The sequence below is a fragment of the Aspergillus flavus genome, chromosome 1, assembly GCF_009017415.1.
Source record: "Aspergillus flavus chromosome 1, complete sequence".
In the NCBI taxonomy this organism is placed as follows: domain Eukaryota; kingdom Fungi; phylum Ascomycota; class Eurotiomycetes; order Eurotiales; family Aspergillaceae; genus Aspergillus; species Aspergillus flavus.
Window position 1 is genome coordinate 4,953,110 of NC_092406.1, and position 23,487 is coordinate 4,976,596.

At 50.1% G+C, this 23,487-nt stretch overlaps 9 protein-coding genes across 9 annotated transcripts; 4 read left to right on the forward strand and 5 right to left on the reverse strand.

The window, feature by feature from the left end:
* The first annotated feature begins 817 nt into the window (after positions 1-817).
* On the forward strand, positions 818-8,745 carry F9C07_2140879 (sodium transport ATPase 5). Its single transcript, XM_041287962.2, has 6 exons — positions 818-1,486; positions 1,638-3,249; positions 3,315-3,580; positions 3,640-5,689; positions 5,760-6,536; positions 6,596-8,745. Exons 2-5 carry the CDS (start codon positions 3,019-3,021, stop codon positions 6,408-6,410), a joined length of 3,198 nt encoding a protein of 1,065 aa, XP_041140255.1. The 5' UTR covers positions 818-1,486; positions 1,638-3,018; the 3' UTR covers positions 6,411-6,536; positions 6,596-8,745.
* Positions 1,275-1,712, reverse strand: F9C07_10898 (uncharacterized protein; the record flags this gene model as incomplete). The annotated part of the gene is made up of 1 exon (XM_071507515.1): positions 1,275-1,712. The coding sequence occupies one exon, from the start codon at positions 1,710-1,712 to the stop codon at positions 1,275-1,277; it is 438 nt and encodes a 145-aa protein (XP_071365999.1).
* On the reverse strand, positions 7,235-8,509 carry F9C07_10900 (putative biotin synthase; the record flags this gene model as incomplete). Its single annotated transcript, XM_041287953.1, has 2 exons — positions 7,235-8,191; positions 8,300-8,509. The coding sequence occupies 2 exons, from the start codon at positions 8,507-8,509 to the stop codon at positions 7,235-7,237; spliced, it is 1,167 nt and encodes a 388-aa protein (XP_041140254.1).
* A 1,217-nt stretch (positions 8,746-9,962) lies between the features above and the next one.
* Positions 9,963-12,601, reverse strand: F9C07_10901 (onanonoxo-7-onima-8-eninoihtemlysoneda; the record flags this gene model as incomplete). The annotated part of the gene is made up of 5 exons (XM_041287952.1): positions 9,963-10,135; positions 10,211-10,812; positions 10,866-12,199; positions 12,252-12,351; positions 12,414-12,601. The coding sequence occupies 5 exons, from the start codon at positions 12,599-12,601 to the stop codon at positions 9,963-9,965; spliced, it is 2,397 nt and encodes a 798-aa protein (XP_041140253.1).
* A 1,021-nt stretch (positions 12,602-13,622) lies between these two features.
* On the forward strand, positions 13,623-14,974 carry F9C07_10902 (putative aminotransferase; the record flags this gene model as incomplete). Its single annotated transcript, XM_041287961.1, has 3 exons — positions 13,623-14,394; positions 14,448-14,590; positions 14,645-14,974. The coding sequence occupies 3 exons, from the start codon at positions 13,623-13,625 to the stop codon at positions 14,972-14,974; spliced, it is 1,245 nt and encodes a 414-aa protein (XP_041140252.1).
* Positions 14,975-15,207: 233 nt separating this feature from the next.
* F9C07_2102588 (uncharacterized protein) lies at positions 15,208-16,077 on the reverse strand (the record flags this gene model as incomplete). Its single annotated transcript, XM_071508941.1, has 1 exon — positions 15,208-16,077. The coding sequence occupies one exon, from the start codon at positions 16,075-16,077 to the stop codon at positions 15,208-15,210; it is 870 nt and encodes a 289-aa protein (XP_071366000.1).
* A 594-nt stretch (positions 16,078-16,671) lies between these two features.
* F9C07_2228553 (FAD-dependent oxidoreductase) lies at positions 16,672-18,006 on the forward strand (the record flags this gene model as incomplete). The annotated part of the gene is made up of 2 exons (XM_041287960.1): positions 16,672-17,473; positions 17,522-18,006. 2 exons carry the CDS (start codon positions 16,672-16,674, stop codon positions 18,004-18,006), a joined length of 1,287 nt encoding a protein of 428 aa, XP_041140250.1.
* A 320-nt stretch (positions 18,007-18,326) lies between these two features.
* On the forward strand, positions 18,327-21,305 carry F9C07_1135020 (uncharacterized protein). Its single transcript, XM_041287959.2, has 6 exons — positions 18,327-18,685; positions 18,747-18,833; positions 18,910-19,206; positions 19,263-20,234; positions 20,289-20,756; positions 20,888-21,305. The coding sequence occupies exons 1-6, from the start codon at positions 18,578-18,580 to the stop codon at positions 21,059-21,061; spliced, it is 2,106 nt and encodes a 701-aa protein (XP_041140249.1). The 5' UTR covers positions 18,327-18,577; the 3' UTR covers positions 21,062-21,305.
* A 243-nt stretch (positions 21,306-21,548) lies between these two features.
* F9C07_10906 (putative pantothenate transporter) lies at positions 21,549-23,130 on the reverse strand (the record flags this gene model as incomplete). The annotated part of the gene is made up of 3 exons (XM_041287951.2): positions 21,549-22,381; positions 22,516-22,653; positions 22,719-23,130. The coding sequence occupies 3 exons, from the start codon at positions 23,128-23,130 to the stop codon at positions 21,549-21,551; spliced, it is 1,383 nt and encodes a 460-aa protein (XP_041140248.2).
* Between the last annotated feature and the right edge of the window lie 357 nt (positions 23,131-23,487).

Consider the following 23,487-nt stretch of genomic DNA (forward strand, 5'->3'; position numbering starts at 1 on the left):
CATCTCACACGACCACATCTCCTCAGCCCCAAACGAACATTCCAGAATACTTCCAGAAACCCCAAGGTCTTGGCGGGGCCAAACAACCCCTCATCTGGACCATGGGCGCCATGCATCTTGGGACATTAGTTCCTGTTGGCAGGATTATTATAGGATAAGGCTGGAGGGGAAAAGATGTAGGATGGGATTTAGCGCCATACGCGACTCGTATACGGATTCAGTTAGTCAATTCAATTATTCATTGTTATTGCTTTAGTTCTGCTGGGTTGCTTTAAGGTAGTTTAGGTTCTAAGGAGTAGAGAAGGGATATCCGTTCGGGTTTCTTGCCTTTTTGATTTTGATCGATGCATCATCTTACAGTAAGTAGTATAGTCCTATGGAGTAAGATCTACTCATTCTACTGTCTATATTAGATAGATGGATTAGATTATATTTCTACCCGGATAACCCTATCTCCACCGGAATCATATTATTCCTAAACCCTAACATCCATTATAACATTATATACTATCCCACGATAATAATCTCATCCACTGCAAAGCTTGACCACAAGTACCATCCATCCATAGCTGACCGCACGAAATCCCTTATTTTAACTTTCTGACTTTCCAATCCATGGGTCTAGGCTTACTTTTGAGTTTAGACTGTAGGGAAGGTTTACTATTGACATGGTTCTGACATGAAGGTGAATGTATGTCTCCGATTCTGGGGTTCCTGGGGATGACTCGATGTCTTGTGACCTCGATGTATGCATGTATGTGGATATGTACAGGTTAAAATTTATGAGCTGGTCATTGCGTTTAGGATTTCTTTGTTGGGAAATCTGGGAAGAGGCGGGTATGTTATCATCTTCATTAAAAAAATAAATAAATAAAAAAAAAATACTAATTGGCCAATCAGTCACACACACAAGAGTAGACAATACATCATTTACATCACTGGCACCAGCACATACATACATTGACTTCCCCCAAACCGGGAAGATTACACACCGGATGAGATCAGAAGAAAGAGATAGAAAGATAGATCAGATCCGAATCACAAAACGGAAAAAACACCAAGACCCGAATTAAGACGCCAAGCAGCTCATGGAACCAGCCATGTCGCAATCAGTCTGGACGATCAGCAGTGGGAGACGCAGAGTCCGAGGAGAAAGACAGAAATTTAGCCGGGGTCGGTGGGGGAGTACACCGTCTGACAGATGGGGCACTTGTACTGGCCATAGGCGAACCATGACGCAAGACAGGAAGCGTGGAAAGCGTGGTTACACTGATTCAGAACGAGGACACTGCGGTCGCCGTCGCGGTAGCGGTACCGCATGCGATCTGATTCGAGCAGAGGAGGGTCAGCGTCAGGGGTAAGCGTGTCGTGACTGTGGAGAGCGGTGGTCGAGCGATAATGAGGAAGGATGCAGGCCGGTTCTGGAGAGGACGGTAGCGTGTCTTGCGAAGACGACGGGACGACGAGAGTCGAAAGGCAGATGGAACTGGGAGAAAGCACCAAAGCAAATCAGAGAGCGTGAACACAACGAAACGGGTCCTGATGATAACGGCCAAGCCCACTAGTGCCAGCCCTGTCCCCGCATCTCCAGGGCCAAGACTCCCGAGGTGCTCCAACAATGGGATGCGCAACCCTACCAGGTTTCTTGAGCGTAGTGCCGTTGCCGTTGCTGCTGCTCCCCATTTTCCGATCGGGTCAACTCTTCCAGCCATCGCTCCACCGTCACCTGTCGCATGCACCCATTGACCTGGAGTAGGTGCACTTCAGCAGCTCTTCTCGCCGCCGCTCGTCGACGGTGATGCCACATAATCAGCCTGTCTTGGGTTGTCAACCATTTGCTGGTGCTTGGCAGAATAGATCATATCTCTGGGTAGTAGTTGTGAAAAAGGAGACAATGCGAAGAGACCCAACCGCCCACATTGGTAGATGACCAGTCCCAATCGAAATGCATGGAAGATTCTCTCCTGCAGCGGGGATCATGGACTCAACGAATGAACTCACATGGGGACCAAGCTAATGGCGCCAAAGAGCAGTACTGCTCCGACCACAACACCGGCGATTTCAGAGCCGGGCGGATCACCCGCCATAGCACGGGCGACACGACGGTGGTGATGTCTCGTGTCAATACGAGAACGACAAGAGGAGTAACTAACTGGCAACAGATCCAATAAGATGTATCAGATATGGAGGATCGGATAGGTCGGCTCGAACAGCGGCGTCGGGATTCGCATAGGGCCGGGTCAGGACCACGATAAGAGCAGAGAGTGGGGGGAAGGGAGGAGGGAGGGGGGACGAGTAACCAGTCAGAGGAAACGACGTAGAATTATTTTTGGCCGAAATCGAAGAGCGATGGGGGCAGCTTTTCAAGCGGCGAGTGGCTCTCAGACCCCCTCCAGTTGCGTATTGGCCAAGACCGACCAAGCGTGCAGAGAAGCCGAGGCGGGAAATAATCCAAGAGGTGCCAAGCCTCCCGCGCCCCGGAACCCTCTTGGCATTCCGCTGGGTCGACGACGGTCTGGCCAGTCATTTGCCTCTGCCCAGCGTTAAGCGACGCTCACGTGGCGACGGCATTGGTCGAATGCGTCATAATCCAACCATCGTTTGCCTCCAAACCCAAGGTTATGCGCCAAGACTCTCGTGCTCTACCGGCCCTTATTGGCGCTTGGCTTTTTCAATCACCCGTTCTCGATAATCAAGGGAATCCATGCCAAGAGGTGAATCTTTGTTCGCGTCATGATCCAAGAGCAACATATAAACCCGAGATCTCCCCGCCTCCTCCCGGATGGAAAAGAAAGAAAAGGTTAAATCTCCTCCCTCAATTCCTCCCCGATCCATAGCTACTCCAATTCCAAGGTGTATTCTCTACCGGGTGTAGGTGTATGGACTCGCATTGCCTGGAGGATACAATCTATATGGAGCCTCCCTAAGGACAAGCCCCACTGTTAGATTCTATCATATCACACAACCTTTCCCTGAACCCATTGATACAAACACAACTACACATAGACATACAACAACATGACCAACGAGAAGAAGCAGGTTGATACTGCTCAGCCGTTATCACAACCCGCCCATGCCCTCTCCTACAATGCCGTCCTCCAAGAGCTCAAAGTGAACTCGGAGGAAGGCCTCACAACGGCGGACGCCAAGAACCGTCTCAGTCAGTATGGCCCCAATCAGCTGGAGGGCGGAGAAGGGGTCTCCCTAGTTAAGATTATCATTCGACAAATTGCCAATGCAATGATGCTGGTACGTGGATGTCCTTATACACACGGGATTTCGATCAATGGACTAACCTCCGACAACAATTATAGGTTCTCATCATTGCGATGGCGGTCAGTTTCGGTATTCAATCGTGGATCGAGGGTGGTGTTATTAGTGCCGTCATCGCCCTCAACATTGTGGTGGGTGTATACCAAGACTATGCAGCGGAAAAGACCATGGATTCCCTGCGCTCCTTGAGTTCTCCAACTGGTGTGGCGACTCGGGATGGCAAAACCAGTACCATCCCGGCCACCGAGATCGTCCCCGGAGATATGATCGAGCTTAAAGTCGGTGACACTGTCCCCGCGGACCTTAGGTATGTAACCATCGAGAATTGTTCGCTCCCATAAATGACCCAGCTAATCGCGCCCGTAGGCTCGTGGATGCTATGAATTTCGAAACCGACGAAGCGTTGTTGACCGGTGAATCCTTGCCAGTACAGAAAGAGGTCGACTCCGTGTTCGACCCTGATACCGGACCGGGAGATCGCCTGAATATAGCTTATAGTTCATCTACCGTGACCCGGGGCCGTGCCCGCGGTGTTGTGGTTGGGACCGGAATGAGGACGGAAATCGGTGCCATCGCGGCGGCTCTCCGTGCCGGGGATTCCAAGAGACGGCCCGTCAAGCGTGGTCCCCAGGGCGAGACCAAAAAGCGCTGGTATGTGGAAGCCTGGACCCTGACCTGCACCGATGCGGTCGGTCGCTTCTTGGGTATCAATGTCGGAACCCCTCTGCAAAGGAAGCTCTCCAAGTTGGCCTTGCTGCTCTTCGCAATCGCAGTGGTCTTCGCTATTGTGGTCATGGGTGCAAACGAGATGCGGAATGATAAGGAAGTCATCATCTACGCAGTGGCAACTGGCCTGGCTATGATTCCTGCTTGTCTAGTGGTGGTCTTGACTATTACTATGGCGGTAGGCACCAAGCAGATGGTACAAAGAAATGTCATTGTCCGAAAGCTTGACTCCTTGGAAGCTCTCGGTGCTGTGACTAACATTTGCTCAGATAAAACTGGAACGCTTACTCAGGGCCGCATGGTTGCCAAAAGGGCTTGGCTCCCATCACTGGGTACATACTCCGTGGGATCCTCTAACGATCCGTTGAACCCCCAAGAAGGAGACTTGAGCCTGCTACCTCAACCCCCGGTTGAGCTCCAACGTGATACACAAGGAGAGCCTCGGGACCCTCAAGATCTACTCAAGGAGAACCAGGTGCTGGAAGACTATCTCAACGTCGCGGCGATGGCTAACCTCGCCCATGTTCACAAGTCAGAGACTGATGAATGGCAAGCGCGTGGCGAACCCACAGATATCGCCATTCAGGTGTTCGCGTCTCGTTTCAACTGGGGCCGTGATCGTTGGACCAAGGGCGAAAAGCCAGTTTGGACCCAGAAAGCCGAGTATCCTTTCGATTCGACCGTGAAGAAAATGTCGGTGATTTTCGCCCAAGGTGACCGCGAGATGATCTTCACCAAAGGTGCCGTCGAACGTGTGGTGGATTCCTGCACATCAGTCACCTGGACCGCTGGTTCTAGCCCCGTTCCCCTGGATGGAAGCATGAAAGAAGAGATCCTGCAGAACATGGAAGCTCTGGCCAAGGAAGGCCTGCGAGTGCTTTGTCTCGCTTGCCGGGAGAATAAGACCCCCACCAACGGAGAGGAAGTTCCCCCTAGAGAGGAAGTCGAGAAAGACCTCACGTTCTGCGGTCTCATTGGTCTTTATGACCCCCCTCGCCCCGAAACTGCCGGTGCCATCGAAGAATGTTACCGCGCGGGAATCTCTGTGCACATGGTGACAGGTGACCACCCCGGTACAGCGCGTGCTATTGCAGCACAGGTTGGTATCATTCCTGCAAACATGGACAGCGTCGCCAAGGATGTGGCGGATGCAATGGTTATGACGGCCAGCCAGTTCGATAAATTGACCGAGGACGAGATCGATAATCTCCCTACTCTCCCATTGGTTATTGCTCGCTGCGCGCCTCATACGAAGGTCCGCATGATTGACGCCTTGCATCGTCGTGGTCGGTACGCGGCAATGACGGGTGATGGTGTCAACGACTCACCTTCTCTTAAGCGGGCAGATGTCGGTATTGCTATGGGACAGGCAGGTTCTGACGTGGCAAAGGATGCCTCAGAATTGGTTCTGATGGATGATAATTTCGCTTCTATCATCAACGGAATTGAAGAGGGCCGTCGTATTTTTGATAACATTCAGAAATTCGTCCTGCATTTGTTGGCCGAAAACGTTGGACTCGCGCTCACTCTGCTCATTGGTCTGGTATTCAAGGATGTCAACGGACAGTCTGTGTTTCCCATTGCGCCCGTCGAAATTCTCTGGATTATTATGATCACCTCCGGTCTCCCTGATATGGGATTGGGAATGGAGATCGCGGCACCCGATATCATGAACCGCCCGCCCCAGAGTGTATGTACTTCCCTTCCTTCACCATTTTCCTTCACCCTCAACCTGGGCCCACTGCTAACACGCATAACAGAAACAAGGTATCTTCACATGGGAAGTCATTGTGGACACTCTTGTATATGGTGTCTGGATGGCTGCGCTGTGCCTGGCATCCTTCTCCCTGGTGATGTATGGATGGGGTGATGGTAACCTCGGAAGTGGCTGCAACACTGGCTACAATGGCAACGACCACTACAATGGCAACTGTGACACGGTGTTCCGTGCTCGTGCAACGACATTCGTTTGCATGACCTGGTTCGCGCTCTTCCTGGCGTGGGAGCAGATTGACATGCGGCGCAGTTTCTTCCGCATGCAGCCTGACTCGAAGAGATACTTTACCCAGTGGATGTTTGATGTTTGGCGCAACAAGTTTCTTTTCACCGGTATCATGATCGGGTTCATCACCACATTCCCAATTCTATATATTCCTGGGCTCAACCATGTGGTTTTCAAGCACACCGGCATCTCCTGGGAATGGGGAGTGGTATTCGTGGAGGCGATCCTGTTCTTTATGGGCGTTGAGACGTGGAAGTGGTGCAAGCGGATCTTTTTCCGGCGCCAGGCGTACCGTCACAAGGACGAGGAAAACAAGACGCTCCCTAACGACTTCAGCCGGTACACCACGATGAGCCGGTCTGATACACAAACAGCAAGCGACTTGAAGGTCGAAAAAACCATGGTTTAAATAGATGATATCACGACTTCATTGCACATTTTGAATCTGCTCGCCCTTGTACGGGAGATGAGTCCCGATTTTCAACTTCATTTGTCCATCTGGCTGAGAAGACCCTCGGAGGGTTATCGAGGCAGCACCTTGCGTTAATGATTAATGTTATCCCTCAGAGACGTTATCATGAGTTGGGTGTATATACTTAATGAGCATAGTTTATAGACAAATACCATTTTTCTCTTTTTAATCGGGATGTTCGTTGTAGAAACAGTGAGTGGAGTAGTGCACGAACCTTTAGTTCTCTTGAGATGTCTATCATGCGGAGACGGAAATCAATGAGCATCATCTGCGACAGCAGCTACGTTAGTCAGCTTAGAAGACTTGTTAGTCTCACGAGCAAAGTAGTGATCTGGTAAAACCAGCCACACGAAGAGAAAATATAATGCCCTGTAGATCAGGCTCCGAGCGAGTCGGAAGGGTCGCCTGGGGAGGAAAATGAGAGCGGAGGTGGCAGGACAGGGCCCTTAAATACACGGTGGAGGGGAAAACAACACAGCACCAGCCTCATGTGATAACTATTAGGCAACCGTCATTGTCTAAGTGTTACAGACAAGAGCAATTGCACCGCTGTCCGCATCATAAATACCTGCCAAGGGATTTCCAAGACATGGGCAGAGCCCGCGGTCGAATCAATTCTACGAGTGGAGGGGACCAGGCCTCTATAGCGGTCGATCGAACGATTTCTATTGGATCATAATAATGTCTCATAGGATTGACTCATACGAGGACGGGTAGAGTCATTTGATAATCTCAGATGTGGAGGGGTTAGACAAAACTATTTACGAACTCGCGGCGGCCGGCGCGGCGGATACATTTTCCAACGGAGCGGATTCCTTCGAGACGGAGGCGTCGGCGTCCTTCTCGAAACTCTTCATAGGGTAGAAGCCCCACTTCTCAAACATTTCGCGATCTTCATCCCAGCCATTGCAATCAGTCGTCAACATCTTCTCGCCGGTAAAGACAGCGTTAGCACCGGCCATGAAGCACTGGACCTGTTGTTCCTCGGAAAGAGAGATGCGACCCGCGGCCAAGCGGACGATCGTCGCGGGGAGAACGATACGGGCCGTCGCGATGGTCCGGAGGAGCTTGTCAAAGGAGATCATCTTGCGTTCACCTAGTGGGGTACCCGGGATGGGGACCAGAGCATTGACGGGGAAGGATTCCGGGTGGGAAGGTAGAGAGGAAACCGTGTGGATGAGACCGATACGGTCGGAGTCCGCCTCGCCGAGGCCCAGGATACCGCCGGAGCAAACGTTGATTCCTGCGTCACGAACATGAGAGAGGGTCTTCAAGCGCTCATCGTACGACCGTGTGGTGATGATGGTGGGGTAGAACTCCCGGGACGTGTCCAGGTTATGGTTGTAAGCCGTCAAGCCGGCATCCTTCAGCTCCTTGGCTTGGTTCTCGTCAATCATGCCCAGGGTTACGCAGACCTCCATACCCATTTCCCGGACGCCCGACACCATCTGCTTAACATTCTTGAGACTTGTCTTGCGACCGCGCATGTCGCGCCAGGCCGCGCCCATGCAGAAACGGGTACTTCCATTCGCTTTGGCAATGCGGGCGGCTTTCAGCACATCATCCACGGGACTCATCTTTGTCGCTTTCAATCCGGTGTTGTGGCGCGACGATTGAGCGCAGTAGGAGCAATCCTCACTACATCCTCCGGTCTTAATGTTCATCAAGGTACACATCTGAATGGCGGACGGATCATGGAATCGACGGTGAACGGCAGCCTGGTTTGAATGAGTCAACTTGCTTCCAAGATCGCGGTATCATATTGAAAGAACAATCAAAAGCAAACAATACACAAAGCGAGATAACTTGGGAAAGTAGCCACATACCGCAGCGTAAGTCAGCTGGTTCAACGGGGTCTCATAGATCTGCTGGACCTCTTCGCGGGTCCATGTAGTCCGGGGCACTGTTGCGGCCGTTGCCTCTTGCAGGGCTACGGGGATTCTGCTTGCAATTGAAGCCGCACTGGGGGAGGACTGGACGGTACCATAGGACCTTCGTAGGATGATCCGAGGCACGGACCGAGGGAGGAGTGACATGGTGATTGTAGTGTAGAGTGATGTAAGTCCAATGGGAGTGGAAGAAAGGCAGTACTTAGGTTAGAGGGAACACAAAAGCACCATGACAGCTCCCAAGAAGAATTAAGGCCAATGACGCCAAGCGACGGTGAAGGAAAGACCACAACCTCGGGAAAGAACCAAACAGACGAAAAGTGGATGAGAGGGGTAGATAGTAGTAGTAGTACGATCGTGCTCACCGGCGGGGGGAACCAGAGCTGCAGTGTTATTCCGGAGTAAGTTGGCTGTTAGTTGTTAATTGTTTGACTACCTGCTATTACTCACAGTGGGGGGGAAAGTCTAATCATTTCACCCAGTCAGCGACCACCTGATGCAAATAAAGCTGTGGCTCAGGAACAGAAGTCACTTTCCCTCTGTTATCGTGGATTGTTGACCCCAACGAGGGGTTCAACCCATTGACAAACAATGTTTAGTAGATGGTTGAAGAATACGCATCATCAACACCATCCTTCCATCACGATGGGGGTGGTCCCTTGATCGGGGGGTCGAAGACCATGCCCACTTTTCATTTCCCGCCAAGGAGAGATTCTGGAATGACCAACTGTTGAGGGGTCAATGGATCGTTGACGGAGGCTGTGGATTAAACGCGCAGATCCAGCGGGCGAGTTACGTATTGGTGGGAGGATCCCCACCGACCGGAGAACGATGGTTAATTGTGCTTATCGGAAGAAAGGAAACATGGAATGTTGCCTGAGGATCCCTGTTCCACCTTTCGGTCTGACTTTCCCCTTAATCGTCATCACGTGCCATAATCAGGCCAATCAGGCGGCAACATTCTTGACCCTCGGGCCGTCGGTGAACGAAAAGTCGAACGAATTGGGAGATTTCCAAACATAGCGAAGGTTAACTTGGTTTGAGTCACCGGGAAAGCCCATTAACGATGATGACACTCCCGTTCCAAGGTTAAAATGATCGCCCATTAGCCAGGCACTTCCCACCCTACGATCACTATACTAACACTGCCATGTTGTCCCGGTCTTACCAACAATAGAGAATAATCCAACAAATACCGAGGGGAATTGGTCCAAATGTTACAGTAATATATATACCTGCACTAGGGCATCCTCCCGCTTCCAAGGTACTGTACTTAGTGTTTTAACTACGAGCTTTCCGGAGTACGGAGCAGAATTGACCTTCACTCGGGCATTAGTACTCCGTACCAGAGTATCTTGTCCTCCGTATCGTCATCGTCTACCCGATAATAACCGTACAAAACAAGCACTGGAAAACTCAATTCTCTCCCGGGAAGGTAAACCATACGGGGGGTTTCATTTAATTCAGTTCACTGAAAAAAAAAAAAATAACTCGTTAATCTCATTCAGGCATTTATTTCCCCTTTCTCATCTCCCTTTTGATTTTTGGTGAGGCGTTAGCAGCAATGTATCCAATGTACAGTAAATTACACAGGCATTTACTACAAGAGGGCCTCCCGCAGCAACCCCTCGATGGAGCGTAGCGCCTCCTGTTGAGAAGTAACACTAGACATGAGGTACAGAACGTTTCCGAGGACACGCGAATGCACATTAAACTTTCCGTCACTCGTCGATAATCGCTGCTGCAAGCCTCTGGCGGCTGTCGAGGTGTAGCCTATTTGCGCGGTGGAGACGTCACATGTTAGTCCGGAACGCGCTGACCGGGGATGGAACCGCATGGATGACTTACCTCCTCCCTGCACATCCTTCAGCGAGATACTGAGGACCGTCCCAATGGCGAACACGCCGTCCACCGATGGTGCATGCGATAGATCACTAACCAAGCCATGGGACCAGACACTCCAGACGTCGGGGCTGTCCCGCGCGCTCAGGGTCGCAGGGGAGTCTGACCGGGTTGGCTTCCAGTCCTGGCGGTACCCATCCCAGGATCCACTGTTTTCCATTTGCATCATGGTCTGCAGCGAATCCACTGCCACCTGGCAGCCCACAGCATGTGCCGTGTAGCTATGTCCGTGGAGTAAAGCGTCACTCTTTTCCGGACTCGAAAATGCCTGGAAGATTTCATTACTGGCCATCGTAGTACATAGAGGAAGAAGACCACCAGTGAGAAGTTTCGCGTTCACAGAGACGTCGGAGTCCACCTGGAGAAACGAGGCCGAGGATTTACGGCCAAGGCGGTAAAGACCGGTGAACACCTCGTCAAAGATAACGGGGAGACCAGACCAGGAGGTGGCCACTGGATGGTCCTTGGCAGACTTAGCCGCGCTAGTGTCAAACAGCTCAGGATGGCCGCGGACAACCTCGACGAGACACCGTTGGAACAGAGGGTCACTAAACAAGTCCGTTAGTCATGGATCTTGGTGACCATACATATCAATACTGACCAGAACAGCATGCCGCCAGCACCTAGAATGATGGGCTCCATGATTAGAGAACCAAACTTCATTCTGTGCTGGTGAACCAGATCCTGAATAGTATTTCGAATATAGTCCTGGTAGCGCTTTCCCGCGGCCGATTGTAGCCGTTCCTCCATATCAAAGATTTCATCCAGGGAAGAGAATTCGAGGCCTGAGCCCAATGACTCCCGGAGGTTCTCAGGAATCTCGACCTTCCACACTCCTTGCGACATCTTCACTTGCGGGAAATCAAACCAGTATCCTCGGCCGCGATACCATTCGACTTTCTTGTTGAAAGTAGAAGGTTCCGAGCAATCCATGACTCCAATCGTGTCGCCATGGTAGCTTCCCTTGAGGCCAAGGATACTGATCTGCTCCTGGCTGGCATCCCACCCATAACGGTCGCATGCCGCCCGGAGACCCATCTTCACAGCGACTTCCATGCCGGTACTTCCATTGTCAGTGTAAAACACCTTCCGGAGGCGAGGGTTGCCAATGCTCTCAATCAGAAGTTCTGCCAGCGACAAAGCGGGCTCATGTATATTTCCTGGAAACATTACATGTCCGTACCGTCCAGCGGCATATGCAGCCGACAAAGCCAAACTCGGGTTACCATGACCTAAGCCTTGCGTCCACCAGGAAGCAGACCCGTCAAATGTTGCGCGCAGCTTGTTTTCATGCTGTGACTCGTCCGAACCCACAAATGTTTGAAAATAGTCATCATAAGCAGAATCAATCGGGGTGATATCCTTAGCTTCCATGCCATGATGCTGCGTGAATGGATACCAGATGGTGTCATGTGCCCGGCTGGCCATAGATTCCAGACGGTCGATCCTTTCCGCGTTCTTGGAAGATAGTTGTTGTAATAAACTCGCAACATCCGTTTCCTGTGCAACGCGACCATAGTATGTAGTCATGGCTTCCTCATCCCGCGCCAAGGAATCTGCATCCTGCACTGATGGCTTTGGAGGAGGTGAAGGCAGTGGAACGAGAGGAATGCACTTCTTCTGGAAATAGTTCAGCAAGTATTCATGATTCTTGTAGTACTCATCACGAAACAGTAAGACTGAGTGGACATCGTAGCCCCGGAGTAAAAGGGACTCGTAGGCCGAGATAGACGAAGAGATACCGCCCAGTCGGGAGTCTGCGACTAGGACAATCGGTAACCGGAGTGGGCGATAAAGGTCTGCTTGGGAATTGCCATTGGGGCCGGGGGAATGGACACCGCCGGCCGTCTCTACCAGGGCAAAATTGACCCCACTGCCCGCCCAGTCAGAGAGGGTTTTGTGGACAGAAGCCACGATATCATCATCCCGGGGGATCTGTCGAGTGTCAGTATTTGGTACCTCCAGTCAGAGTGAATGGGTTTCGGACGGTGAACTTCTTCTGCTGAGCCGCGATATGTGGACTGACTGGCTCATCAAATTGGTAGAGACACTTAGTCAATGTACCCGCAGCATGGCGTTGGATATGTCTAAGATCACGGATCAGTATATGTGACTAGTTGGTTGCTAAGCAGGATTTAGCACCACGTACCGGTCATCCGCGTCATCCAATGGCCCCGTTGAGACCGGTTTCAGAAAGGCTGCCTGATCCTGTGACTTTAGGCGCTGAACCGCGTTACAGAGAACGGTCGAGACAATTGTTTTGCCCACATCAGTGTTGGCGCCGTAAACCTGATGGGCGCGAAGGGAGCGCCAGAGAACAGCTCCCACTGGAGACATCACAGTCAGAGCTGGTAGATGGTACTACTAAGCACACATCGAATGATCGAGAACAAGAGGAAGCGGAAAAACGGGAAGGAGGAGTGAGTAATATTAATAATGATGATAAGAACAGTGAGAAAAGTAAAAATAGTACTGTGTATAGCCTACTTCATCGTCAGGGATACGAGAAGAGTAAGAAGATCCAGAACCAGAGTTAGTTTAGATGTTGGTTGAATTGGCCCGAGGTATTATTCACTCAGGCAGCCCGGAGGAAACCACACTGTCCAGGCATTCAGGCAGCCCGCCGCCTCCCCACCGGTTGGTCCTCAACGGCTTGAGTTTTGTGGATATTCCTTTTTCTCCCTCTTGTTTTTCTCTCTTTTTTCTTCTTTCTTTTTGTTTTTTGTCTTGGTATTTTCTTGTTTTTCCCAGTCCCGCGCTCCAACTTTCACATCTGCATTCCAACTTTTTCAAGAGGAATCCCCTTTATTTTGGCGGGTCGCCTTATAGTTTACCTTCAATGTGTCAAACTCAAAACAGCCTGCATCTTACCCTAGGTATCTTTGTCCCCATAGTTAGCTACTGATCTACCGAACCAACATTTATGATTAAAAAAAAAATACCATCTGATCTTGTCCATGGTTCAAAGATGGTTTCTATAAATATATCTCGATTACCAGAGTATACACTGTAATGTGACTTACAATTGTAAAGATTAATGATCTCATTTCATTAAATTACGTGGGATAATCAGGAAATTAATCAAGAAGGAAAAAAGGGTTTGAGACTTCAACTCGGAGCAAGCCACCAAATGACGGGAAAGAGTAGCTCCACTCTTTAGGCGCAGTTCATTGTGAAAATCCCCGGCTCCACGTCTCCGGTGTGAAGGATTCAAGGATGATAATGCCCGCGATCCCCTCGATCCGGAGGGGAGGCACCATGCCTATAAGAGGACCCTGTGTCGTGCCCCTTTCCCTCTTGGGTGTGTTAAATCACTTAGTGCTTCCGGTTGAGAGACTTAAACTCGAACTTAGTCACAATGGATGTCTCCTCGCCCAAGTCCCTGCGTGACTCACTGCGTCAGGCTTTACACCGGAGAGAACTGAAATCAGCTCGTCGAAGGCTCACAGTGCTCCCTCAGACGTCGGTAGACTTCTCCTCTAACGACTTCTTGTCACTATCAACGTCGCCAGCATATCGAGCCCGGTTACTAGACCACCTGCAACAGGCACCTCCTCTCCACCCCTTTGCCAGTGGAGGTTCCCGCCTCCTGGATGGCAATTCAACTTATGCTGAGGAGCTTGAGAGCTTCATCGCCGATTTCCACGGTGCCCCCAGTGGACTGCTGTTCAATTCGGGCTTCGACGCCAATGTCGGCGTCTTATCCTGCATTCCTCAGCCAGGAGATCTGATTATACATGATGAGCTGATCCACGCAAGCGCACGAGAAGGCATGCGGTTGTCCCGAGCAGGCAAACGAGTCCAATTTGCTCACAGCTCACCCGAGAGCCTGGAAGTTGTCCTACAATCAGAGCTCGACGCCGATCCCAAGATCCAAGAGGGCTCCCGGAATGTCTTCATCGTGGTTGAATCCGTTTATAGCATGGACGGGGACATTGCGCCGATCCGCGAATTCATCCAGGTTGTCGATCGCCTGCTGCCGAGGGGAAACGGCTATTTTATCGTGGACGAAGCGCATGCTACGGGTACATTCGGTCCACGCGGGGCTGGCATAGTTCAGGAACTGGGAGTGGAGGAGCGGATATTTATCCGCGTTCATACGTTCGGTAAAGCCCTAGCGAGTCATGGTGGTATGCGATCAAGAAACCTTCATTTGATATTTATGTCTCTGACAGTTCTTCAGCGATCGTATTGTGCTGCCCCGATACCCGAGATTATCTGATCAACTATGCGCGAAGCTTGATCTACACCACGGCGTTGGGTTTCCCGTTCTTGGCTTCCATCCGCACAGCATATGAATTGTTGTCCGAAGGGATCACGGAACCTGTGAGTTTTGCAGGCATACATTGATACATCGAGTGTTTATATTGACATGGATAGTTTCAACACAAACTTCAACAATTGGTCTCATACCTGCGGACCAGATTAGAAGATCTTGGTACCTGGGACCCAGCAGTCTTCGAAGTAGATCACTTCCCGAGATCCCCCATTTTTTCCCTGCGCAGCCCCTTACCTCGTCAGCTGGCAGCAACATGTCAGCAGGAAGGGTATACCGTTCGTGCAATCATGGCACCTACTGTTCCTGCAGGAAAGGAACGGGTACGGGTGTGTCTCCACACGGGTAATACGATGGAGGAAATCGACGGGTTTGTCGACACTATCCAATATTGGTTGAACCGAATGACGGAGAAAAAGGCTGCACGGCTGTAAAGGTGGAAGAAGATTGAATGCTTGATGAATATGCTTTTGTATTGATCACGATGTGGGTCTGTAAAACTTGTATTTTGTATATAGTTGGACTTGGGACAGGTGATACAAGAACATAACAGACTATTGGACCCGGAGCAGGAAGTAAGACCAAGAAAACACGAAAAACGGACCATTGAAGTCAAATAAAAAAGAAAAAAAGAAAGTAAAACCAGCTCTCGTATAATCAAACCAATTCAATAAATCCAAAACCGGTTACAAGTCGGACATTTCGGGTACAAAACACTCGACGTCCTAATCCACCGATCAATACAGTGTTGATGATAATTCGTGCCACAGTGATTCCTACACCACACCCACCGATGGTAATCATAATTCGTCTCGTAAAGCTTCTTCTCAGCCGCAGTGTACTCCCTGGCTGACCCACCAGTCACGTCAACAAGAAACCCTAACAGACAAATGCCGCAGTCACCCTCAACCGCCCTCGGTACCACCGACCCCGAGACAACACTCGTATTCGAGACCCTAGCAGCCTGACCCAAGCCCGAGCTCGTGCTTACCGACGTCTCACTCACACGATTGGCCGGCTCTTCCCAGCACCGGGTAGGGATGATTGGTCCTGAAGGCTGTTGCTGTGGACGCCTCTCCTCCACTGGCGCTTGCTGTGTCTGCTCCGCCTGCTGCATCGGTCCACGTACAACGTTCGAGCGGAGGGCTTTAGCTTCAGCTCTCCGCTGCTTCTGCAAAGACCTATATTTACCGTTCCCCGTATTAGCAGTAATCGTAGAACCATGCCAATCAACTAAGTACCTCCACACCTCGTCGCTCCACATGCTGGCTAGTCTGCCGACACGAGACTGACGGCATTGAGTACAAAGGAGCGCAGAAGCCAAATCCCTCAAGATATACTCTATATCCTGACCCTCAGTGAAATACTCCCTACCTAGATCGAGTAATCTAAGGGCTTCTTGGCGGGAGGCGGAGCTGATTCTATTTTTGCATCGGCGGAAACGGGAAAGGCTGAAATATTGACATCGATCCTCGAACATGGGGTATATGTCCAAGACTTCCTCGAGGTTGAGGGGTACTCTGGCTGTTGAGGGCATTTTGGATATTTTCCCTCTCTTTCTCTTCTCTCTTCTTCTGTAGGGAAAGACTAGATGGGAGTCGAGGATAAAAGGCTCATGATGGGGGTACTGGGAGGGCTACTGTTGATATATGGATATGTTTAAGAGTTACCATGTTAGACCCCTCTTTATAGCCAGAGTAAATGTGGATGTGGAACCGTGGAATCGTGGTTCTAGACAGGAAGTTAGATGCTTGGGACATACATCTTCTGGGGGGTCTGTGCCGTTTATACCTTGCATTCATGGGCGAGGAGCTTTTCTCCGATGGGTTTAGGTTAGCAAACGCTCATTATTATGCCATAGTAATCTGAAGGTCCGGATGAGCACTGAATGACTGGTCTGTATGATCTTGATCACTGTGTATGTGATAGTGTTAATCTTAGTAAATAACGGTAACGGTAGAGCACCTCTGTAGGTATACGTAGTGGTTGCTGTTCAACAAGTTAATCGATACAGAAATAGTTGGGATGATATCACTCGCGATATAAAATCACGACCCCTCCCAGCCCCTCATTTCAACCATCAACCCAACCGATCGGCAACAAACTCCTTGAACTATCCACAACACCAAATATGAGCGAAGAAAGTATTCTCATTGTCGGTGCCGGCATCTTTGGTGTCAGTACCGCCTATTATCTAGCATGTAGCAGTTCCAACCCTTCTCGAATCACGCTTTTAGACCGGGGAGCCCCTCCTTCCACGTCTGCCGCATCAACGGATATCAACAAGATCATCCGCGCGGATTACTCCAACCCATTGTATATGACTCTTGGTTTTGAAGCCATCGAGGCTTGGAAGTCCCTCCCGTTTTTCAACGACGCGGGTGTCTATCATCAGTCAGGATGGATTGCGATGGATGAGAAAGACAGTGATCTGCCCCACCGTATCAAGAAGAACTTCTCCGAGAGTGGCCGTGATGACGTGATCGTCGACATGACTGAGGAAGAGGTAAAGAGTCGCTGGGGTGGACTGCTTCAGAGAACAGATTGCAGTCCCTTTGGGTCCTACTATTTCAATCTCTCGGCGGGATGGGCCGATGCCGGGAAAGCATTGGCCATTATGGCTAATGAAGCCGTGAAGATGGGCGTCAAGTATGAGATTGGCGAGGCACGAAGGGTTGTCTGCGGAGAAGGCGGGATGCACGCAATTGAAATAGATACTGGTGCAGTCTTCAAAGCAGACAAGATCCTTCTAGCAACAGGAGCATGGACAAGCCAGTTAATGTCTTCCGTCGAAGATGAGCTGGAACTGTCTGACGAAGAGCGAGTAGAGAACCAGGCATCTGCGGCCGGCGTTTGCGTTGCTCACTTTCAGCTCTCGGAAGCCGAGAAAGAAGCATACTCGCAGCTACCGGTGTTTGTATATGGCGGACAAGGTTTGTTAAAGCCCAATAATCGAACGGGCGCATGCTGAGAGCAAACAGGAGAAGTAATACCTCCAACGGATTCAGGGATCCTCAAATTCACATTTGCGACGTCCGTCAAAAATATAATCAGCACAGCCTCTGGTCATGAGATATCCGTCCCTGTTCCGGACCAAACAATGGCTCCGCCAGGTCTCCAAGAGGATTCGATGAATCTGATTAGGCCACGTTTACCGCAGGTTCTGGACGGTGGCCGCAAACCAGATTATTATCGACTCTGTTGGGACTCTATTACCCCCGACCAACAGCCAATCATCACTAGACACCCAAATCCTAGCCTTGCGAACCTGTACTTCGCGGTAGGAGGCTCGTTCCATTGTTACAAATTTCTCCCAACAATTGGGAAGTACGTGGCCAACGTTCTGAACGGTGTTAGCAACGGCCTGCAGAAGGATCAGGCCTGGGCGTGGAAGCCAGCCCACGAGAGCAAGGGGGGAGTGCATGAGAAGCTGGTGCCAACGAGAGTTTTTCGAGACTTTGTATGACTTAGGGATCGTCCTCAACTCGCGGTTTAGTACTTTGTTGGGGATATAGGGCGTCGCTTTCATTGGCAGTTAGTATATAGGTAATATAGATAGGCATTCGAGACCATTCTCTTGATAACCAAGCTAACCTTAGTTTTTTCTCAACAAAGAAGCTGCGAGCTGTGAATTATCACACACCTATGGCCATGATATATCAGTCAAGTTGTTGATGTATGCAAATGTGCACCCAAGCTCACCGGCCATTCGGTTCTCCCGCTCCGAGGCAATTCACCATCTATCAGATTGGTTGTGTTCAGAGGCACTCTTCATTAGCCAGTAACACTTAGCAGCCTGAATGCAGAAGGTAATGCTGATTGTGTGAACTCTTGCCGACCGTGGGCTTTCTTTCTCTTTCCTTTGTTGTGAGGTGTGACGAGCCTAATCAACAATCACATTGCCTTAAGATAGGCTTCTCTCACGTTTGAGCTCAGCGACAGGGCCAAGACCATAACTATCGTGGGTTCAGTGTTTCCTGTGTCATGAAGGCTTCTCATCCCTGTTTAGGGATCTAGAGTGTTGACCAACCATCAAAATGGAGGACGGCGAGCATTTCTGTAACATTTGCGGAGGACCGCTCTCTACGAATTTCATCCAACATTCTTCCTATGACCCATGTCTTACTACTGCAAAAGGCACTGAGGTATGGGACAAAACCCTGAAGTTAAACTACTGTAATCCCCAGTACCTGACAAGATCTATAGTGGCTCAACTTCACCAGGCTCGTGCGTGCCAATATTCATGATGGAGAGGACTCGGACGAAGAAGGTGCATACTACATTAGTATGATCGTAAGTACACCCGCTGTGAGCTAGTACTTGTAATCATAATCTGAAAAGTTATAAATTGTATACTAAGCACATCTAGGGAACATACGAATACGAGCCGTCCCGTCTCTTTCGAACAAATCTGAATGGCCTTGAAAATGAACTCGAGTTCGCGGCGTGGGATGATGGATTCATTGTGCATAATGCGTGTTTCATGATGCTCCATCAAATGGGCATGATTGATAAGCACATGACCACAATGGGACGCGAGATATTCCTCCGAATGGAAATGCGCATGTGTATCAGCAATGGCACCGTTATCAACTGGGGTGATCGCTGCTATGGCGGCGCTGGGCCATTCCAAGGACATAGGTGGACGGCTCTAGATGGCTATGAGGTGTGTATGCTCTACATCCGCTTGTCTTGTTGCTGAAGGTATTTACCCGGTCCTAGTGGCTTGTTACAAACCCCGACTATGAACCGGACTTCTCTAACCTCCTGGAAGAGGCAAGGCGCGACGGCCCAGAGGAGATTGATGCCAAACTATGGGACGAAGCAAAAGACTACGAATATGTTGATCGATTCTGGCGCTTCCCCGTTGAGCTGCGTCATAAGATCTTGCATCTCCTCCCATCTGAGTCGCTCTTTGATGTACTGCGGGCGAGCCCGGCCTTTTGTATGGCTAGCACCGCTTTGCCCAACAAGTACTGGTACTCCGTGATTGAAGACAGGATGCCCTGGATGGAACACACTACGCTCATTAAGATACTGACCGAGACCGAAGACCCCATTGACTATAAGAGTCTCGCAGCCCGGTTAATCGAGGTTACTACCACTTCTGATGACAGGAACGGACCGTGGGATGAGTACCTAGGCTTGCAGAACCGCCGTAGAATTATGATGTGCATTGATCGGATACTTGATGACATTGAAGACTCTGTTGCAAGCCAGGACAATTACGAAGGGGTCTCAACACAGATACTAGGCCTCTCCAGCTTTCGAGCGGTGACGTTCTTGTGTGATGCATCAATTGCTAAGAAAAATACGGACATCTATATCAGACCCGTGATTGATAATCCGCCCAGTGTTATGAATGTCAAAGTGTATTTTGGGGCGCATGGCGGCATGGTTGGTATCGAATTTCTACTGGAAGGCGATAAGTCTGGTCGTCTCGTGGGCCATCAAACCAACTGGCTGCAGATTGTGTCGTTTCGAAAGGACGTGGTCATAAACGGCTTCGTTATATCGCTCGGTCCGATGCGTGAGTTTCACACAAACCATATGATACACGGCCTTGCGATATTGACAGACGGCAACTATCACCATCCCTATGCCAGGTTCGGTCATTGGACCAATAATGACATAGTTCACATTCTATGCGCAAGGACTACCGAAACGTTGGTCGGTTTGAGTGCGCAATACACCGTACGTATAACCACACGGTAGAATTACTGAAAAGCAATTGCTAACTCAACCTAGGAAGACTATATATCCCAGTTCGGTATAATCGTCGCAGATCTAGCTACAGGCTCTTCGGGATTCGTGTGGGATATGGAAGGAGACCTACTAGCGACCACTCGCTGGACTGGCAATTGGCCATCGCCCGACAACGAGCCTGCGAGACTCATGCCGAGCTTGAAGCAACTCAACATCAGGAGGACCCAGACTGCTGTACAGTTCCTCGATTTTCGTTCCCGTGTAATTGACTGCATCACGGCATTCTTCCCTTTCGGCAAGGGCAAAGCAATCGGCGGCTTGCTCTTCAAGTTTAGTGATGGAACTCGACAGCTAGTCGGCAAAGCCAAGAACGATAGATCTATCTCGCGATTTGCATGTAACGTGATTACTTTTAACCCGGGTAATGAGCAAAGAATCGCCGGCGTGGCTATCTATTGCACTGATAAACGTCTGGGATCGCCGGAGCCCTGTGGAGTAAACAGCATCGTGGTAGGTAACAATTCATGTCCTTTTGCTTCCCTCTTTCGCTTAGTTTTTTTGTTTTCTTGCTGCTTCTCTTCTTCCATCTTAACATCTAATACTATCTTTTGTTCTGTACCACTAACATCTCTTATGAACAGTTCATTACTGAACCGAGATGGAAAAATATGGTACTGGGATATCGAAGGTTTCAGTCTCCGGGCGGCTACGAGCTCAAGGGCCCGTACGAATACTACGACAAGGAGCGTATCACGGTCGGAATGCAGTTCGTCATCGAACAAGGAGTGATCACCCAGCTAGGCCTCATGCACTAGTCTACGCCGAATCTTCTACAAAGCACTCTACCAGATGAACACTACTAAGCATGCTACTGACGAAGAGATGGAATTACGGGGCAAAGAAAATACAATAGGGACAAGAGGTTTGGAAATGCACATCAAGATGCACATCATGACCACTGTGAATATGATAAAGACATAATATGGAACAGGCTATGAAATCTCGGACCAAGTGATGCTTTTGTATACAGCACATACAGCTCACTTAGATACATAGTAGTAATGGAACTCGTGGTCGGAACAACAGACCCATAACTAATAAGCATAGTATAGCACCGATTCGTCATTACCCTGGCGAATCTTTCTATTCGCCCGAATAAGCCACATCTTCATTGCCCACGCACTGGCCGCACAGGCAAGCGAGAACGCAGCACTCGAGGACATGGCCATCGTATACCTAGGTTCATCGGACGAGGGCCAGAGATACTACAACAGTCAGCACAACCGCTTCCGTATATCCTGTTCACCATAGTAGAAATAGAGAAAGAAAAAAAAGGAAACATACCGGCGTCCAAACAAACGAAGCATTAGCAATAGTATTAACAATAGCCAACGACGAAGCCTTCTTCTCCTTAGTCTGACCACACGTACTACTCACCCAGCCCAACACAATACTATTAACGGCATAAGTACCAATCGCAAAAACAACCATGGCGAAGTATCTCGCCCCGGTATTGAGTGTCGCGCAGCCCAAGATGAAACCGAAGATAGCAATCGCCTTGGCAACAGTAATATGCCAGGTCCTCTCATTAAACCTACCAGAGCTCCACGACCAAACCACCGAGATTAACCCGGCAATCAAGTACGGTGGACAAGTCAGCACGAGCGTAATAGTCGTCGAGAAGCCCAATGTCTCGACGGCAGTGGGGAAGAAATTCTTGAAGCCGTTCGCGGCCAGATGCATATGTTGCATGAAAGCGAAGAGCCAGATCTTCGGGTCTCGGGCGGCCTCTTTCAAGCCGCTGAATGTGCTGGTTTGGTGGCGCGCGCCGACGGTATCTGCTACGATGCGTTCGTGGGCTAGTGTTCTTTCTTCTTCGGTGAGCCAGCGGGTGACTAGGGGATCGTCGGGGAGGGTGAAGATTGATAGGACGGCAATGAGGAAGGTGACTGCGCCTTGGAGGATGAAGAGCCATTGCCAGCCACTGATGCCGGCGAGGTTATCCATGCCGTGGAAGATGCCTGCTGCGATGAGGCCGGCGAAGGCGGTTGCTAGGATGTTGCCTGTGTACAGAATCGAGATGCGAGTGGCGATTTCTTTTCGTGTGTAGAAGATCGACAGCATGTAAAGAGCTCCTATTTACGGTCAGACATGTCTGGATGGAAAGGACAAGGAGTCAAGGTGCGTCTACCTGGGTAGTATGGGGCCTCTGTTATATTGTAAGCAGATTGCTCCCTAAGGGACATATTGAGGGGAGGTAAGAACATACCAGTAACACCGAGAAAGAACCTGACAAGTAACAGTCCCTTGAAGTCCTTCGCAAGAGCTGTAAGAGCGCTAACAACAGCCCACAGAGCCATGCATCCAGACATATACCACGAGGGTCTCACCCTCGTAATCAACATATCTACAGACGAGGTCAGCCTACACTCACACACACTACATCAACCAGTAATAACCAAAAAGACTCACTGCTCGGAACCTGTCCCAAGAGATATCCCACAAATAAGATTGAAACACAAGTCTGATACTCCGACGACGACAAGTTCAGATCCTCCTCGAGGTCATTCAACCGTGCCAGGGCGATGGCATTACGGTCAAGGTAGTTGAGCCAGTACATGAGCCATAAGGTGGGCATGATCCACGTATCCAGCTTGCGGACCAGACGAATCTCCACAGGGTCTGTTTTCTTCCGTGCACCGGAGTAGTCGCCCTGGTGCTGTGGGGACTTGACTCCATCTTGACCCAGGGTGTACTCGCGGTGGAGGGTGTCAGGCTTTTCGTCTGTGTCTGAGAGAGGGAATTTCTCTGGGTTAGACATCTTGTCAGGCTCGTTATTCTGGAGAGAGGTAAGAAGGAATGGATTTGGGAACAGGAAGGACATGGACAGACGACCATTGAAAGGGCTTTTATACTTACATCGTCCTTGACCCGACTACGAATGTCACATCGCAGATCCTACCTGTACCCCAGATTACATCTACAAAAATTGCGGGGTTACATCCACAAGGCCAAGAGCGGTGATATCTACTTCCACGGGTTAGCCAAATCCTACAACGCGTTAACACAACCTATACTAACGTGAAGATAAAGTGTAGCCCAAAGATTGGCAAACTCTGTCCAAATATACCTCATACTCGAAAGTCGCCTTGTCGAAAAACAAGAAGATGCCCAGAGTGCTAACTGGATTTCTTTATTATCTAGAGCATGGTCTGCTTTGTCAAGGTGTGCCACGAGGCGA

Bases quoted from the DNA above. Each gene is read 5' to 3' on its own strand.
- F9C07_2140879 (XM_041287962.2), top strand. From the start codon at position 3,019: ATGACCAACGAGAAGAAGCAGGTTGATACTGCTCAGCCGTTATCACAA. The intron at 3,250-3,314 runs GTACGTGGATGT...CAACAATTATAG, and splicing joins TTGCCAATGCAATGATGCTG to GTTCTCATCATTGCGATGGC. The intron at 5,690-5,759 runs GTATGTACTTCC...CACGCATAACAG, and splicing joins TGAACCGCCCGCCCCAGAGT to AAACAAGGTATCTTCACATG.
- F9C07_1135020 (XM_041287959.2), top strand. From the start codon at position 18,578: ATGGAGGACGGCGAGCATTTCTGTAACATTTGCGGAGGACCGCTCTCT. The intron at 18,686-18,746 runs GTATGGGACAAA...CAAGATCTATAG, and splicing joins CTACTGCAAAAGGCACTGAG to TGGCTCAACTTCACCAGGCT. The intron at 18,834-18,909 runs GTAAGTACACCC...AAGCACATCTAG, and splicing joins CATACTACATTAGTATGATC to GGAACATACGAATACGAGCC.